The 15,261-nt window shown below is 41.5% G+C and overlaps 1 protein-coding gene across 2 annotated transcripts in view; it reads right to left on the reverse strand.

Annotated features, from left to right (window-relative positions):
* TENM3 (teneurin transmembrane protein 3) overlaps window positions 1–15,261 on the reverse strand; it is a 339,277-nt gene that overhangs the window by 71,613 nt on the left and 252,403 nt on the right. For both annotated transcript variants that reach the window (XM_055315712.1, XM_055315711.1), the window contains one exon: window positions 7,023–7,169. In XM_055315712.1, coding sequence (XP_055171687.1) covers window positions 7,023–7,169 — 147 coding nt within the window. The remainder of the gene's footprint in view (window positions 1–7,022; window positions 7,170–15,261) is intronic.

Consider the following 15,261-nt stretch of genomic DNA (forward strand, 5'->3'; position numbering starts at 1 on the left):
GGAGACCTCTGACTTGCTCTCTAGCCCCCTACTCCCTGGACCCCCAGCCGTTCCCCTCCATTCCTTCAGCCAGCAGCTCAGGCAATGGCTCATGCTGCTCCTTCAGAGCTGAGTTCACCACTGTGTCCCCAATATCTAGTACACTTCTTGGCACCAAGTCAGCAATACAATGTAATGTATTTGATGAAGGAATGGAAGAATGGATTCAGTTTCTAGAGATAATTAGATTGAAACAGATCAAAATGATGTCTTAAAGGTACAGTGGAGAGAGTCTCTTGGTTTTCTTTTCTTACCCTTCTCCAACTCTCAGTACTATGCTCATTCATGAAGGAGGAGACCTATATAGGCACACCAAACTGTTGACAGTGGTTAACTCTTTTGACAAGAATGTTCTATTTGTTTCCTGTGGCTACTATGACTAGCTCTCACCATTAACGCCAAGGTTCTTGAGGTAGAGACAATGTCTAACAAGGAGACCTGTTTCTGAAGAGGTCCTGTGCACTGCCCATTTCTGAAACCTGAAGTCGCAGTGACTGGCATTGGCTGTAAAATACTTCGAGCTCCAGCCAGCGTGGCTCTCACTTTTCTCTCCCTCTAAGGCTTATTCAAATCTAGTGGTGAAATCCCATGTTCCTTGCGCTTGGGAAGCTACTGGGGTGCTTTGCTTCCGAGAGCACAAGCTGGACTTCTCTTTCCTTGAAGGCAATTTACATTGCTCTAAAAACTCTGTGCAAAGGGGTTCAGACGAACCCAAGTCTCACCCTGAAAGTGGGAGCCAGTGTTTCACATTCATAGTAATTTTTCCCTCAGATCATGATCTACCAGAAAAATATATCTTAACCCTTTGAGAGTCTGCGTGCCACGCTTGTGTTTCCATGATATCCACTTCTTCTCCTTTTTCAAAAGTCATTCTCCCCACCCTTTCTTCCCAGTCTGTTACTCTCCATCTTCTTTATTTAAATGTTATCTTAATATGTGTTTGGAGAAGACAATAGTCCCATCTTCCGGCTAGAACTTTTTAAGAACCTATTTTCAAACATTTCCTTATTTTCATTTGGTAATCTCCAAACTTAGATGGCCCCCGCTCACTCACCACACTCATCCTGCTGCTTACATTAACATTTCATTCATTTTTCCACTTCTGGTTTTTACTGCTAGCGCACTCCCACTGCTTCTTGCAATCTGAACCTTCTGTTTGTATTCTTTAGCCCCCCACCCCCGCCACCTGTTTTTATCTTTCTGATTTCTGAATAACCTCAACTGAATTGTGCTTTTCCTCTCCATTATCATCAGCCTCCACTTAAAAAAAAAAAAAGTCTGTTCTAGGTACATCTTCCTGACATATCCCCACAAAATAATATTTCTGAGAGACAAAAAAATAACTACCTACTTACAAGTAAGATGTATCACACTCCTGGCATCATATTTTGGCATGCCACGATTCTTGCATAAAGGATAGTATTTTTGTGTCCTCAACCACCTACTCTCTAAGAGAGGGCTTGGGTCCCATGCCTTAAGAACCCCCCACGGGAGCTATCCACTGGAGGACCATACATGGATGAAAGATGTCAAAAGAAACTCTAACTAGAACAGTGAGAACATGGTAACAACTGATAACGTATTTTGGAGAAATCCTCTTGTCTACTTATTTATTTGTTAATTTTTTTTTTTTAAGGAAGCTCCATGCCCACTGTGGAGCCCAACGTGGGGTTTGGTCTCACAACCCTGAGGGATCAAGACCTGAGCTGAGATCAAGAGTCAGATGCTCAACCGACTGAGCTTTAACCAGGCGCCCCAAGAAACTGTATTGTTAATAAGTATCTTGAGTTGCTGTAAAGGTAAAATTGCCTCTGGCAAGCTTTTGCATTTCGCTGCTTGCATAGTGGGGCTACCATATGGGGAGCTATTTACAATGACAAAACTCTCTACTGAATGAGATTCTCAGGGGGTATGCCAGGTAAAAACAACGATGCTTATAAAAATATGTAGGGAGGTGGGGGGGTGGGGGTGACTGGGTGACGGGCACTGAGGGGGGCACTTGATGGGATGAGCACTGGGTGTTATTCTATATGTTGGCAAATTGAACACCAATAAAAAATAAATTTATTAAAAAATATGTAGGGAGAACTGGAGAGGGCCTTGCCAACCTGGGGCATGGAAAGCATATTGAGGTTCAGCACTGGTTTTCTTGTTCTCATGTGAGAAGGCTATAATTCTTGGGGAGAAAAGAAGATAAAGAATAAAGGAGTTCCTCCTGAGAGTACAGAAGTCTATGAGCTATATGAAATAGTACAGGGGTATATGCCCTGGTTACACTAAAATTAAATGCTGTGGGCAGCTATTAATATTCCTAGAGTGGAATCTGTTTTTCTGCCTATCCAGCATCCATCGACCTCTTTCTTCTGGTGAAAGAATCTCAATTTTTCTTTGGGCAGGGGACAGAATTCAGGCCGATGAGGGTCCGGCTCAGACCCAGGCCTCATGTAACCATTTGATAAAGGCTGTCTCCTTGCACTGGGTTATTATGCTGTGCAATGTAAACCCAGCGCTGCTGGGGGTCATTCTGAGGAAGAGACCGTCAGAGAACGGGGCCAATGTGGAATAAAGCAGAGTTGACAGATGAATTAACCCAGGTTACTGTTCCCATTGTTTAAACACCTCGGTGCTGCTATCTCTGAGTTTTTCAGTTATATAAGCTAATAAGTTTTCCTTTTCTAAAAGCTTAAGACCCTTTGAGTGGAATTTCTATCACGTGCAACCCAAGAGTCTTTTCCTGGTGAGAATACCAAATACCAGGGATATCCTCGTGGAAGGGTAGCAGAAGCCTGAGGTAGAGCACACTGTGAGACAGATGGGGCCATTTTCAGAAGCTGACTAAAGGAGACGCTCAAGTAGCTAACAGAATGAGGCAGAACATGCTCACGGTGTGACACTCCAGTCCCCATCACCCTGCACTTAGTGGTGACCAGTTCCCAGCTCTTTACCTGGCTTTTCTCTGATCTTAGTAACTTCACTGTTAGATGTTGTTCTGGAATATGAATGGGAAGTGGCTCAGCCCAGAGGGAGGCTTTGTAGGTGAAGAAAGAGTTGAAGAAGAAATATTTATAAGCCAAGGCTAGGCATGCACTGCTGATTCTTTGCTCTGAAAGCTTTCTCAACTAGGGCAGGATACAGTGTGGTTGCTCCCAAAGTGTCTATACACACTCTGTTAGGAGATGTTAAACACAATTACCTGGTCCAGTGACCATTCATTTCTCACTTCCACTGTGTGATTTAAAGATCTTCTATTCTTTTGCCTGCCTTTGTCCAGATCATCTGTTCCAACAGCCTCCGTTTGACACCCCGAGCTAGATTTGAGAAGTGGTTTGGGGAGGCACCTGGTTGATGCCAAAAAGACTGGGGATCTTTGTCAGGGCCTTTACTGTGGGTAAAAGACTGCCCTTACTTCTGAAATGCTGGTAATCCTGAGTACAGGACAGGTGTTTATTTGAGGGCTAAAGGAACAGGGTTCAACTGAACAGAACATTTATTTCTTACGACTGTGCGGGTGTTGAGGGAGGGGTTACAGATAAATTCCTCCCATCCATTTTACTGGTAGTCTGTTTCTTAAAGAAGAGCCTCTTAAAGAATTCTCTCATAAGACTGCCTTTTCTTACACACTTTAGAGACACAGAGGAGAAGTGGGGCCCCACAGGCAAAGAGGAACAGCGATTTAGTGAGATTTAGATTTTGAGGATCTAGAGTCTTAGACCATGGGATGGAGCAAGATGGATTTGGCAAAAAAAAGTAGAGGGGAAGGAAGATTCTTGGTCTAAGAAATAAATATGACTATTTCCCCAACTGTGTTGTCCCTTCTAAAATCTTTTAATGTATCTTCTTCAGTTCTGGGGATAGTAAGCAGCCTTTTTTGTTCTTTAATTTTTTTTCTATTTTCTTTAAAAAAGATCATATTGTACAATGTTGCTCAGTCTGGACTAGTGGCTACGTCTATGACATGCTAGTTAGGGCCAAATCAACCTCTTCATTTGTTCTTCCTCCTTCACCACTTAATAAGTTAAATCAAACTGCTCGGCTACTTTCTGGCTAATTTGCCATTTGACATCAAACGTACTCTGAACAATGGATCTCAATCAGCACAAGCGAGCATATGTCATGAAATCTCAGGTACTGTCCTATTTTAAACATTAGGCTCTACTGACCTCATATAACAATAATGATCGCCTTAATGGCCAGATGATGTGCCCTGATTTGGGGTTTGATGTGGAAAATATGGTCTCTATTCACACAGTCCACGCTTAAGTTCAAATAACCCTCCGGCTTAGGTTATAAGGCACCCGGTGATGATCTCAGGGTATAATAAAGCTGGCACTGAGATTCGTTCTCAGAAGATCAACAAAATTAGGTTAGGGACAGGAATACAAATTATAGGAGATAAGTAAAGAATCCACAGGAGGTCTTCTATCGGCTCAGATTTCCCCTTGGAGAGGGAAGCCTAGAGATAGCGTAGTTTCATGCTAATAAGAATAAACAAAGGGGGAACAGGTCAATTCACAGCTGATAAATTTTGAGGCAAGGGAAAAAAACCTCCTTGGCTGATAACAACACTAAAGAGTTGATTAGACCCTAAATTACTCAGCCATGTCTCTGCAGACCTGGCCCTGCAGTTCGCTTCCCTCTGAGAAGAGTTTGTAACCTCCTCAATGTAATCTCCTTTTAGAAGACAAAATCTGGAATATACGATCAAGAAGGGAAAGCAGCTCTCCTTCCTCCCTGGGCAATAGAAAACAATGGGGCAGCACCGAGGAGAGCTGCCATCTGGGCTGCAGTCGGGACGATTATCGCTGCCATTTCCACAAAGCGCAGGGTGAAGGTGGGTCGAGGCCAAGGAGTCCGGCGCACGGCGGCTCTGGGGCTGAGGACCCCCGCAGCCAGCAGGAGCAAGAGGAAAAGCAGCTGTGGCTCAAATCTGTGGCTCAGGTTTCTTGACATCCCAGGTTAAAAAAAAAAAAAAAAAAGGAAAATGGAACAGTTTGCTAGAAGCTAAAGGTGAAGAAGGGCAGCGCGTTGCCCAGAGGAGGAGACCCAAACATTTGGTTGGAGAAAGGACTGCAGGTGCAGGCTGGAGCGCGAGTGCGCATGCGTGTGCGAGTCTGTGTAGGAGGTGTGCGCGCGCGCCTCGTAGGATGTGTGTTACGTGTGCGCTTGTGCACTGGGGAGTGGATGCGCTCATGGGGGGTGTGTGCGCTTGTGCCTTGGGGAGTGCGGGTGTGTGTGCGCTTGTGCACTGGGGAGTGGATGCGCTCATGGGGGGTGTGCGCTTGTGCCTTGGGAGTGCGGGTGTGTGTGCGCTTGTGCCTTGGGAGTGCGGGTGTGTGTGCGCTTGTGCCTTGGGAGTGCGGGTGTGTGTGCGCTTGTGCACTGGGGAGTGGATGCGCTCATGGGGGGGGTGTGCGCTTGTGCCTTGGGGAGTGCGGGTGTGTGTGCGCTTGTGCCTTGGGGAGTGCGGGTGTGTGTGCGCTTGTGCCTTGGGGAGTGGATGTGCTCGTGGGGTGTGTGTGCACATGTGCATTGGGGCAGTGGATGCAGAGAGGTTGAGGCAACGTTGGTTGTCACGCTGCTTCCCTGAGGACAGTAGTGAGGTCTCCTCCACGTGGGAAGGGAAAGGGTGTTCATCTTCCCGGCCGCCTCCGGGAACTGCAGGCAAGCCTCGATGGAAGCTGAAGGAAGGCGGAGGAGCAGCAGCCTACTGCAGGCTCCTGGCCGGGCGGTGCGCTCCGTCCTTACCCAGCCTCTCCCTTTGTGCCCGTGTCACAGATGAAGCGACTGCGAGGTCACAGCGGCACGGGGCAGGGTGAGGACCTGCAGTCTTCACCTCCGCCGTCCTGCTCTTGGGGGCATGGCCCAGGAGCAGGTGCAAAGGGGAGGACGGGCAAACACCCCTAATGACAGCCCCGATGGCCGGAGGGGCCCAGACGGGATCCGAGCTGCTTCCAAAGACTCAGTCCCAGGGGCCCCCGGGGGGCTCCGCGATGGAGCGCCTGCCTTGGGCCCAGGCCATGACTCCGGGGTCCTGGGATTGAGTCCCGCATCGGGCCCCGCACAGAGCCTGCGTCTCCTTCTCCCTCTGCCCCTGGTCTCTCTCTCAAATAAAATTTCATAAACAAATAACTAAACAAATCCCTAGGGGAGGGGCGCCCAGGGGGGGGCGCTCCACGGTGGAGCGCCTGCCTTGGGCCCAGGCCATGACCCCGGGGTCCCCGGATCGAGTCCCACATCGGGCTCCCTACAGGGAGCCTGCCTCTCCCTCTGCCTATGTGTCTCTGCCTCTTTCTCCATCTCTCATGAATAAATAAATAAAACCTTAAAAACAAACAAAAAACTCAATCCTAAAGGTATGCCAAGACTGAGCGGCTGTCAGGGGCCCCCATTTCATCACCGGAGAAGTAATCACCAGCTCTCACTCTTGATCCTCTGAAGTGAAAATGCGCACAACAGGGGAAAGAATTACTCCTGAACCAAGGGCCTACATGGAAGACCATAGTCCTTTAGCAGGTTGTGAAGTTTAGGATAAATGGACACTGGGGAGTACAGCTTCAAGGAGGCTGCTTTCTTTCTTTCCTTTTTTTTTTTCCCCCCATCCTTGCCTTTCATCAGAAGAGCTTGGGAAATGCCCTGCATCTTTCGGAAATATTTAGTTATCAAAATACTGCTTTAGAGCTACCCATTCACAGGGCTGCATATACCGTGATGAGGAGAATCGTCATCTATCCGGAGGTTAGGAAAAGCGATGGAGAACGACATACACTACCCAGTAGCGTGGTTACCTTGCCTTTTCCCTGAATGATGATAGTCTTGCATTTGTTTCGGGGAAAATAGGGAGCAAAATCACTCTATCAGCGCGCATACAGTTTTCAATCAATCTAACCTACGGGGATCAGATTGTTTTTTTGGCACTAGGACACTGTGTAACTTATAAACCCGTACTCTGGCACACACGTGTTTTCACGCTCGGCGTCTCTTACCTCCTTCATTGTCCTTGCTATCTGTGCAGAGAGTCTCCATGGCTACATCACATCCTGCTCCTCGCCACCCTGGCTGGCAAACACAATGCCAGCCGTTTTGGTCCAGTGTACATCTTCCATTGCTGTTGCACAGACCAGGGCAACCCTCTGTCAAAGGAGACAAAGAAGGAAAACACAAGTGATTTGAGTATTGAAAGTTTTTGCACCTAAAATAAACAGATAAGGGACACTTAGTGGGAACAGGCCTTTGTAAACAGCACAAATACTGTAATTGCACATGGATAGAAACAGCAACGATCTCTAAGGAATCTAATTCTTATCCAAGTGGCATCTTTGATTGGCCTGACCCTTGAGACACCACTTACCTGTGCAGGACAGAAATATATGCAACGATCCACTAACTAGCCACAGGCCAGACAAAATTAACTTAAATTTTTTTTTCCCCTTTAGCAAAGCAACAAGGTTGATTGTATGGTGTGAAAAAGCATCCTGAAAAAGGTAATTTCAGAATCCCTGGTGGAGATTTTTAATCTGTTGTCGACATTAGTGGTCGCTCATTAGGATGTGCCTTCTGAAAGCACCTTGTTGCTTTAAAAAATTCTCTCTAAATTCAAAAGCATGAGAGTGGGCATGAGGATGTGAACGATGTTAAAAAGAGAACATTAATTTTATCTGGCCTCAGAGTTGCCGTACATTCATGTGAAATTACAGTGCCTTAAGTAAGTGCACAAAGTATAGGCCAGTCTCGATGACTATACTTTATGCCAAGAGTACATTCCTTTTCACAGAATAAGCAAAGCCCAGGAAATAGTGAAGCAGCTTAGCATCTATTCTAACAAACATCAGGATTCAGGCTGCATACGGATGGGACAGGACCGACAGGATTTCCAACTAAATGTAATAGCTGTGCATATTTGATTACTTAGGACGGACAAAATGAAATACCATAAGGACCACGATAAAACATTGATAGACTGAACAAAAACACGGTAGTGACGTGCTTCAAGACAGAGAGCAAAGAGTGATATTTGGTGACAATCTCCCTAAGGCTTTTATGCTGTTACCTTTATATCCTATCTTGTCTGCTTTTATGGGCAAGGAGGGAAAATTTGGGAAACAATTAAAATAATTTAATATATCCAAAATCTATAATTGTTTCAGTCTAACATGACATTTAAAAAAAAAACAATTTTTGCCACTTCCTACTGATGATATCTGGCATGCAGCCAACATGATCTGTTTATGAGGATGACACTTAGGTAGACTTTGGTGTTCTTGTCTATGAGTGTGACGTGATACTGGCAGAAACAAGGATAGAAATGCTCCAAAATTTTAAGAATAATTAGCTATTAATCAGATCTCTTTGGACAGAATTATTTATAATTTGACAGAGAAATACATATTAGCAAAAAGTGCTTGCTAGAGCAATTGGGGTTTGTTATCCAGCTTCTTGTAATTAGAATGCTACTCTTGTTTTGGTGACAAAATTTAAGGGAACAATCTGTTTAAAGATATTTATTTTATGTTATTTTAAAAGAATTATCCATATATTGGCTTCCCCTCCTCCACTGTGGAACTTGAAGTAACAATATCTCAAAGAGACGTTCTGTCTCTTAAGATTAGAGCTAAGAGAAAGAAGAGTATTTTGACAGTCTCTTGTGGCAGGGTAAAATGAAATTATACTTATGGATAGCATCAGGTCAGGATAAGATTAATTTCACTTCTGCTTTTCGTTCAGACGATTACCATCTGTATTTATGGATTTTCAATACAGAAAAGGTGAGTTTTCCTTCCGGATGTTTTTGTTTTGTTTTTAAAGGAAAAGAAAGATTTAATTGCTCCACTGATGAAGAGGTGCAGCAGAGGTGACTGCATGCACACAAGAATTATTATATGAAAGCCTGGATATTGCCATGAATATTTTCATATTCTAATGAGAAGCACAAACAAGGAATAGAAAATAGGCAATCTGAGGAGAAAGGGAGAGGGGATTTCATCTTCTGAAAAAATATTTTCCACCTCTTTCTACGAGAACTGAAGAGGCAAGAATCTGCTGTTTTCTGCTGAGCCACGTTATCATTTATGTTTTACGGAATGCACAGTAGTTTTGTATTTTTTCAGAAAATAACAGAACAAAAATTATGAGATCACATAGATTTTGAAACATTTAAAGAAGTCTCCATGTAAGGATAAATGAGACTTCTCTCAACATGTATTAACCAGAATCTTCTTTAGATTGACAATTTCTTATTCTGTGATAAGACAGCGAGCATTTGTGATCCTTCAAGATAGAATTTAAAGCTCATCCGCTGAATTGCCAACAATGAAGATCTTAAGGCAAAAAAAAAAAAAAAAAAAAGAAAGAAAAAAGAAAGAAAAAAAGAAAGAAAGAATAAAAACATAAACAAAAAACAGCAAATGTTCTGTTATCTTCAGTTTTTGGTTCCAGTGAGAACTAATGCTTTTACATAGGAATGAAATCTGTGATAACCCAAAATTATAAAAATGAGACACGGACACTGAAGTCTCAATACTTTAAATCCAAGGCATTTCACATAATGTAAGCCTGATTTATAATTTACAGAAATATGCATGAGAAACAGTCTATTTTCATACCTAGTACAATCTGATACACGGTTATATATAGATATGTAGATATGTCAACAAAGAGCAAGTATACAGTACCTTTAACTATCTTATCCAAATAGTGAGCTTGAGAAATTAAAAAGGAAAAAAAGAACAGACAGACATTTCAGAAGTGTCACATGGGACAAGGAAATTTTCAGAATTTACATGCAAATCGAGTAGCTGCAGCTGACATAAGACTCACATCACACGACAGAGATGCACTTCATTATCTTCTAAAACTGCAATATATTCACGTTTCAGGAAGTGTGGTCATGATTCCAGGAAGCACTTTAGCATTTTCAAGACAAATGTACAGGTAAACTAACACTGCCTTTCACAGATTACCTGGAATTCACCCACCCTGATCCTTCTTGATTTTACTTTAATAACTACATAGAACAAGTGGAATCAATTCTTTTTACTAAAGAAGTTGGGAGATTTACAGCTATAAGAGCTACAAATAAACTATTTTTTTTGGGGGGGGATAGAAAATAATGCTAATTTTTTAAAGGTTTGCTTTTAACAAAGTAGTTTTGTAATGGTTGCACAGTTCAGGGCCTAAAAGGACAATGCAGAAGGCCTGGAGGAACCATTTATGTCTGCTGTAATGCTCTGTTTCTTTAACCTGAGAGAGGGACTCACCGAAATCCTGCTTCCCTCTCTGTCTCAAGTCATCTATGTATTTACATACTATCAAACTTTAAAGTTTAATAAATAAGCAAAAAAGCAAAGTAATTGAGAATCCTTGAGCCAATGGAGCAAACTTAAAATACCATGAAAAAGGGACGTGTAAATTCTATAGAAAATGATTGCCCAGTAGCCCTTGACTACATGTCAGATGGGACAGTGATGTATCGCATATGTAGTCAATTATGAAACAGAGACTCTTCTAAGATCCTGTTTCTTTTCAGGATTTGTCCTGAACAGCTCTGTTTCTCACAAAAGCTCTGTAGGAACAGGATTAAGACTGAAGTCTTTTACTGTTTACCTGTCCATTTAATCTTTCATGAGGTTACAATTAGGCTACACCTTTCCTCTTGAACGGAGGCATAAATACCTCTCTCCCTTCACTCAGCACAGAGACGTAATATATTCTTAATAAGCCTGAAATCTTCTTGCTTTGTCAAAACTCATACATCTTTAATGACCTAAAATTGCTTTTCAAAGATGCTTATGTTGATTATTTTTCATTACTGACACATGCAAGTGGTAGCAGAACTCCTAACAGAATGATTTAAACTATAACTTCCAGTTGAGCCACTCAGGTCTGGGAGTTTTGTCATGTGCATAAACAAAACCATAAATGCTTCTGACACATCGGTACTGTGGATACAAAAGGATTCTTCATGTTGCCACAGGATTCCATTAGAGGCTTTTGAATTGCATTTAAAAATAAGTGTGTTTATAACTAATTGACAATATATTGCAGGGGAAATTAAGGTGAAGAAGAAACACTCTTAGATACTACCCTGAAATTATAACTTAATGAAAATAATCACATTTTCAAACGTTAAAATTGTGCTATTGTATAACATCATTCATATGATTTCTTACTAGTCCCTTCCAGACATTATACAACCTAGTAGAGGTTCATAATAGCTCAACTGATGATCTAAATATACACAAAGTGCCTTTAAAAATTCTGAAGTTTCTGATTCAGACAGGGTAGTATTTTTGAAGGAATTCTTAATTTCTAAAAATGAACCACACTGCTCATAGTTGGAGAGTCTTGCTTTTACATTGGGTCCACTTCAGTTAACACAACCAAAATACGGAATGGAACTAATTCTGACCTGGATTAGTAGTTTTAAAGGAGGAATAGATTATTTCTAATCCAGCTAATCCCCTTATTTTAGCAAACAGAATCAATTGTGCAAAACCGTGGACTGATTACAGGTAAAGGGAGGTTTGTCATTGGGTCAAAAGAACAACAAAAGTGGAAATGAAATCAGCAAATATATTTAAAATATGCGGCAGGTCAAAATTTATATAACACTTCAAATATTAAAAATATTGAACACAAATGTTGCAAAACAGTTAAAACCAACTATAAGAACAGGATCTGTACTGAGAAAGAGATACCAAGATTTGTCATTCACATTTTATATCATATGAGGGAATAATGTGGGGCTGGTAGCTTCAAAACAAGAGAGAAAGGGTAAAAACCACCACGTAGATTTTGTCCTCGAAGATTAAAATTTCTGACAATACCACAAAAGCCTTGTTCTCAGTAATACGATGCTTAAAGGAGATGTCGATATGTGAGGTTCAAATAATTATTAAAAATAATAATTGCAACAATAAAAACATCATTATATAAGCCACTACAGGAAATTATCAGAAAAATGCAGGCATGTTGTAAGAAGCCATTAGGAACAATAATCATAAAAATAATACAGTATATTTAAAAATTAATATACCTAACAGGCTGAAATGCACTTTAAATTGCAAAAAAAATTTCTTTGAAAACTAATGAATGTGTTCTGACACTAAAACAAAGTCCTTCCTATTAGATCTACTCACCAAAAGTTTTAAATTTACTTTATAGAAGAAAACTCTTATAAACATGAGTGCTAGACATATAAAATGGAACGCCTTAAAAAGCTATTCTCTAGTAAAATGTTGTATTTCATAAAACACTTTCCCTGGAGTTTCAATTATTTATTTTTTAAAAAACCCATGTGAGACAGAGAAGGTGAGTATTATTACCATATTTCTTGTAAGACAGTGATTCTCATATCTCTGAGTAAAGTGGTGAGAGTTACCGATTCTCCCCCCAGAAATACATGCATGTTCACAGACACAAAATGCTGTCTGATTTCAGCTCTTCCGTGAGCTCTGGTCCCATAAATTGCAGACTGTGAACACCTGGCTGATGTATTAATGGTCCCCACAAATTTCTAACTCTGATCCCGATCTCTTTGTCCTGGTTCAGACCAGATTTAGAAGAATGCAGGGGACAGGCCTAAAGTACCCCTGATCCCAGCTCTGCTCCCTGAAAATAAGAAAGGCTTACTTGGCATCAGATACTGCTCTAAGCACTCTGTATTAGACTCTCCCTTAATCTTCCTCACAACCCTAGGAGAATGGGATAGAGTGCAGGTGAGTGTCTTTTAACTGTCAGAGCTAATTCCTGGTCTGTGTTATCTCTCTACTGTCTCTCTTTCAATTTTCACAGTCCTCTCTAGAACATAACAAACGAAATGACTGATCGGTTTTCAAGCCCATGTGTTGGAAGTCTGTGGTCTACTTGCTGATTCAGATGGGCAAAGATTCGGTGGAACAATAGATGTGAAAGAAAGGTCTGGATCATCAGAGTATTTTTATTCCATGAGTAGCCCATAGACCTCCAGTGTCACCAAAGCAAATGAGCTGTACTGTATCCTTTTCACACACTCCCCTCTAGATGTTTCTCTTTAAAAAGAATTATTTCTTTTGTCAAAGCTCCTAATAGCCATATTTTCACCTTCTGTGTCTTAGGGAAGATCAGTGGAGGTGGAGACAATCAATGATCTACTTTTGTCTGTACCTCATAGTAATGACCTGGAGTCTCAGGTCCTGTAGGAGGGGCTCATATTTACTCTTGTAGTCAGTTTTTAACACCTAATATATACACTAGAAACAAAGAGCAACTTTTTGCAAATTCTACCTATGTGTTGTTGCCTCATCTGCCGATCTATCAAAATTATGGGCACCCACCTCCCTCCATTTCTTTCAGTTATCTGATTCTCCCTTTTTTCTCACTGAGTCCTTGTCAGGGAAGAAGTCTAGGAGTATGAACACTGGAGTAAATGTAAAAAGAGAAGAGGAGAATCAAGAACTAGTTATAATCACTTCATTAAGAGATTCCATAAGAACACAAGACATATGGGCTGGGGGGTGTGAATCTTCTCCATTAGAAATGTAAACTCTTGGGGAGCCCGGGTGGCTCAGCGGTTTGGCGCCGCCTTCGGCCCAGGGCCTGATCCTGGAGACCAGGGATTGAGTCCCATATCGGACCCCCTGCGTGGAGCCTGCTTCTCCCTCTGTCTGTGTGTCTCTCTCTGTCTCTCATGAATAAATAAATAAAATCTTAAAAAAAAAAAGAAATGTAAACTCTAAGGCCATGCTAATCTGTCTTCCCATTGCCTGGCTCATGGGAAACTCTTAGTATCCGAATAAAATGATTAAGTGTACTTCTTATGGTGGTTCTAGTAGGTCTTACATGTGTTTGCAGCCTTTGAAGAAACTATGAATAATACAGAGGCTACTTTTTGAGAAACATATGTGAGCAATACATTTCCAAATCCTGCCTTTCTCCTTCATCCATCTGTTCCTCTCCTCTCTTCCAATCCATCCATCCAAACTACATACAATAGTATTAACAGTAACTACCATTCACTACTCCTTCCGAGTGTGGAAAACTACGCTAAGCATTTCACATGAGATGGCTTAATGTTCACCACTGTACGGGCAATAGTTAACTTCTGTTCTCTTCCTTAGTTCACGAATGAAGAAACTGAGGTCGAGTGAAGTAACTTTCTCAAGGTCAAAATGCTAGCAAGAAGCAAAGCTAAAATTCCAACCATGTAGTCTGTGGCCAAAGTCTATGAACGTAATAAATCAGCTATATTCACAATTCAGAAGAATCAGAACTTCGTACCAGTATAAGGTAGTCTAGAAGCATCATCTGTTTTTGGAATGGTCAATAAATTTACTTGAATGAAAAAATACAATGAAAAAAAAAACATGGAAATCTTTAATTCAACATTGATAATCAAAGGGAGAAAACAGGAAGTAAGATTAAAATCTAAACTAATTTGAAATATTAACCTACTGGACCCACCTTCATAAATGAGCATACCTTATGCAGGATAAAGAAAGCTTTCTGATAAGCACTGTGGTAGCATGATCTAAAAGCCCAAAGCTCAAAAAACCAACTGGCAAGATATTAAAACAGAGGGAGAAACCCAAGAAGAAATGAAAACAAGTGAGTTTGAAAAAGAAAAGAAGTAGTTCAGTGAAGGTATAACTTCTGTGCAGGAAATCTTTTGAGTGGTAGTCCCAAAGAAGGCTGCTCTGCTTCGGGGGAAGAACTGGGATATTCGGAGGTCTACCCAGGATGACACTGATACCAAATTTGCTTTCCTTTTACTGTCAAAAGGATTTTTAAAAACACAAAGAAGAAACCAAGGCAAACCAAGGCGGTTGTTTATACAGGAGACAGCTCACAAGGGAAAAATACAAACAGTTTGTGTATACACAGCTGCTGATGTACATAGTCACAAAACATTTGGATTCATTCTACTGTCCACAATATGCTTGGCTGAATCATCTTAACTCGGTTACAGCATTTTCACTGGGCCACTGAGTTGACTCCTAGGTAGAGTCTAGACACAGACAAATAGCACAAAGTCCAGAAGCTGGAAATATTTCTCAGTTTAATTACAACAATAAAATCTTAGGGGCCTGTCTTCAAAAGAGGATAATTCAATCAGATGAGTACATAATACAACATAGACATATTCCTCACTATGGCGATGACTGCAATGTCCTTGGAATCGAGGACAAATTTTTATTTAGCATTGTGTGTTGCCTCATACTCTGTAACACAGACTTAAAAAATGATTCG

Source organism: Nyctereutes procyonoides, unplaced genomic scaffold, assembly GCF_905146905.1.
Source record: "Nyctereutes procyonoides isolate TBG_1078 unplaced genomic scaffold, NYPRO_anot_genome, whole genome shotgun sequence".
NCBI classification, from domain to species: domain Eukaryota; kingdom Metazoa; phylum Chordata; class Mammalia; order Carnivora; family Canidae; genus Nyctereutes; species Nyctereutes procyonoides.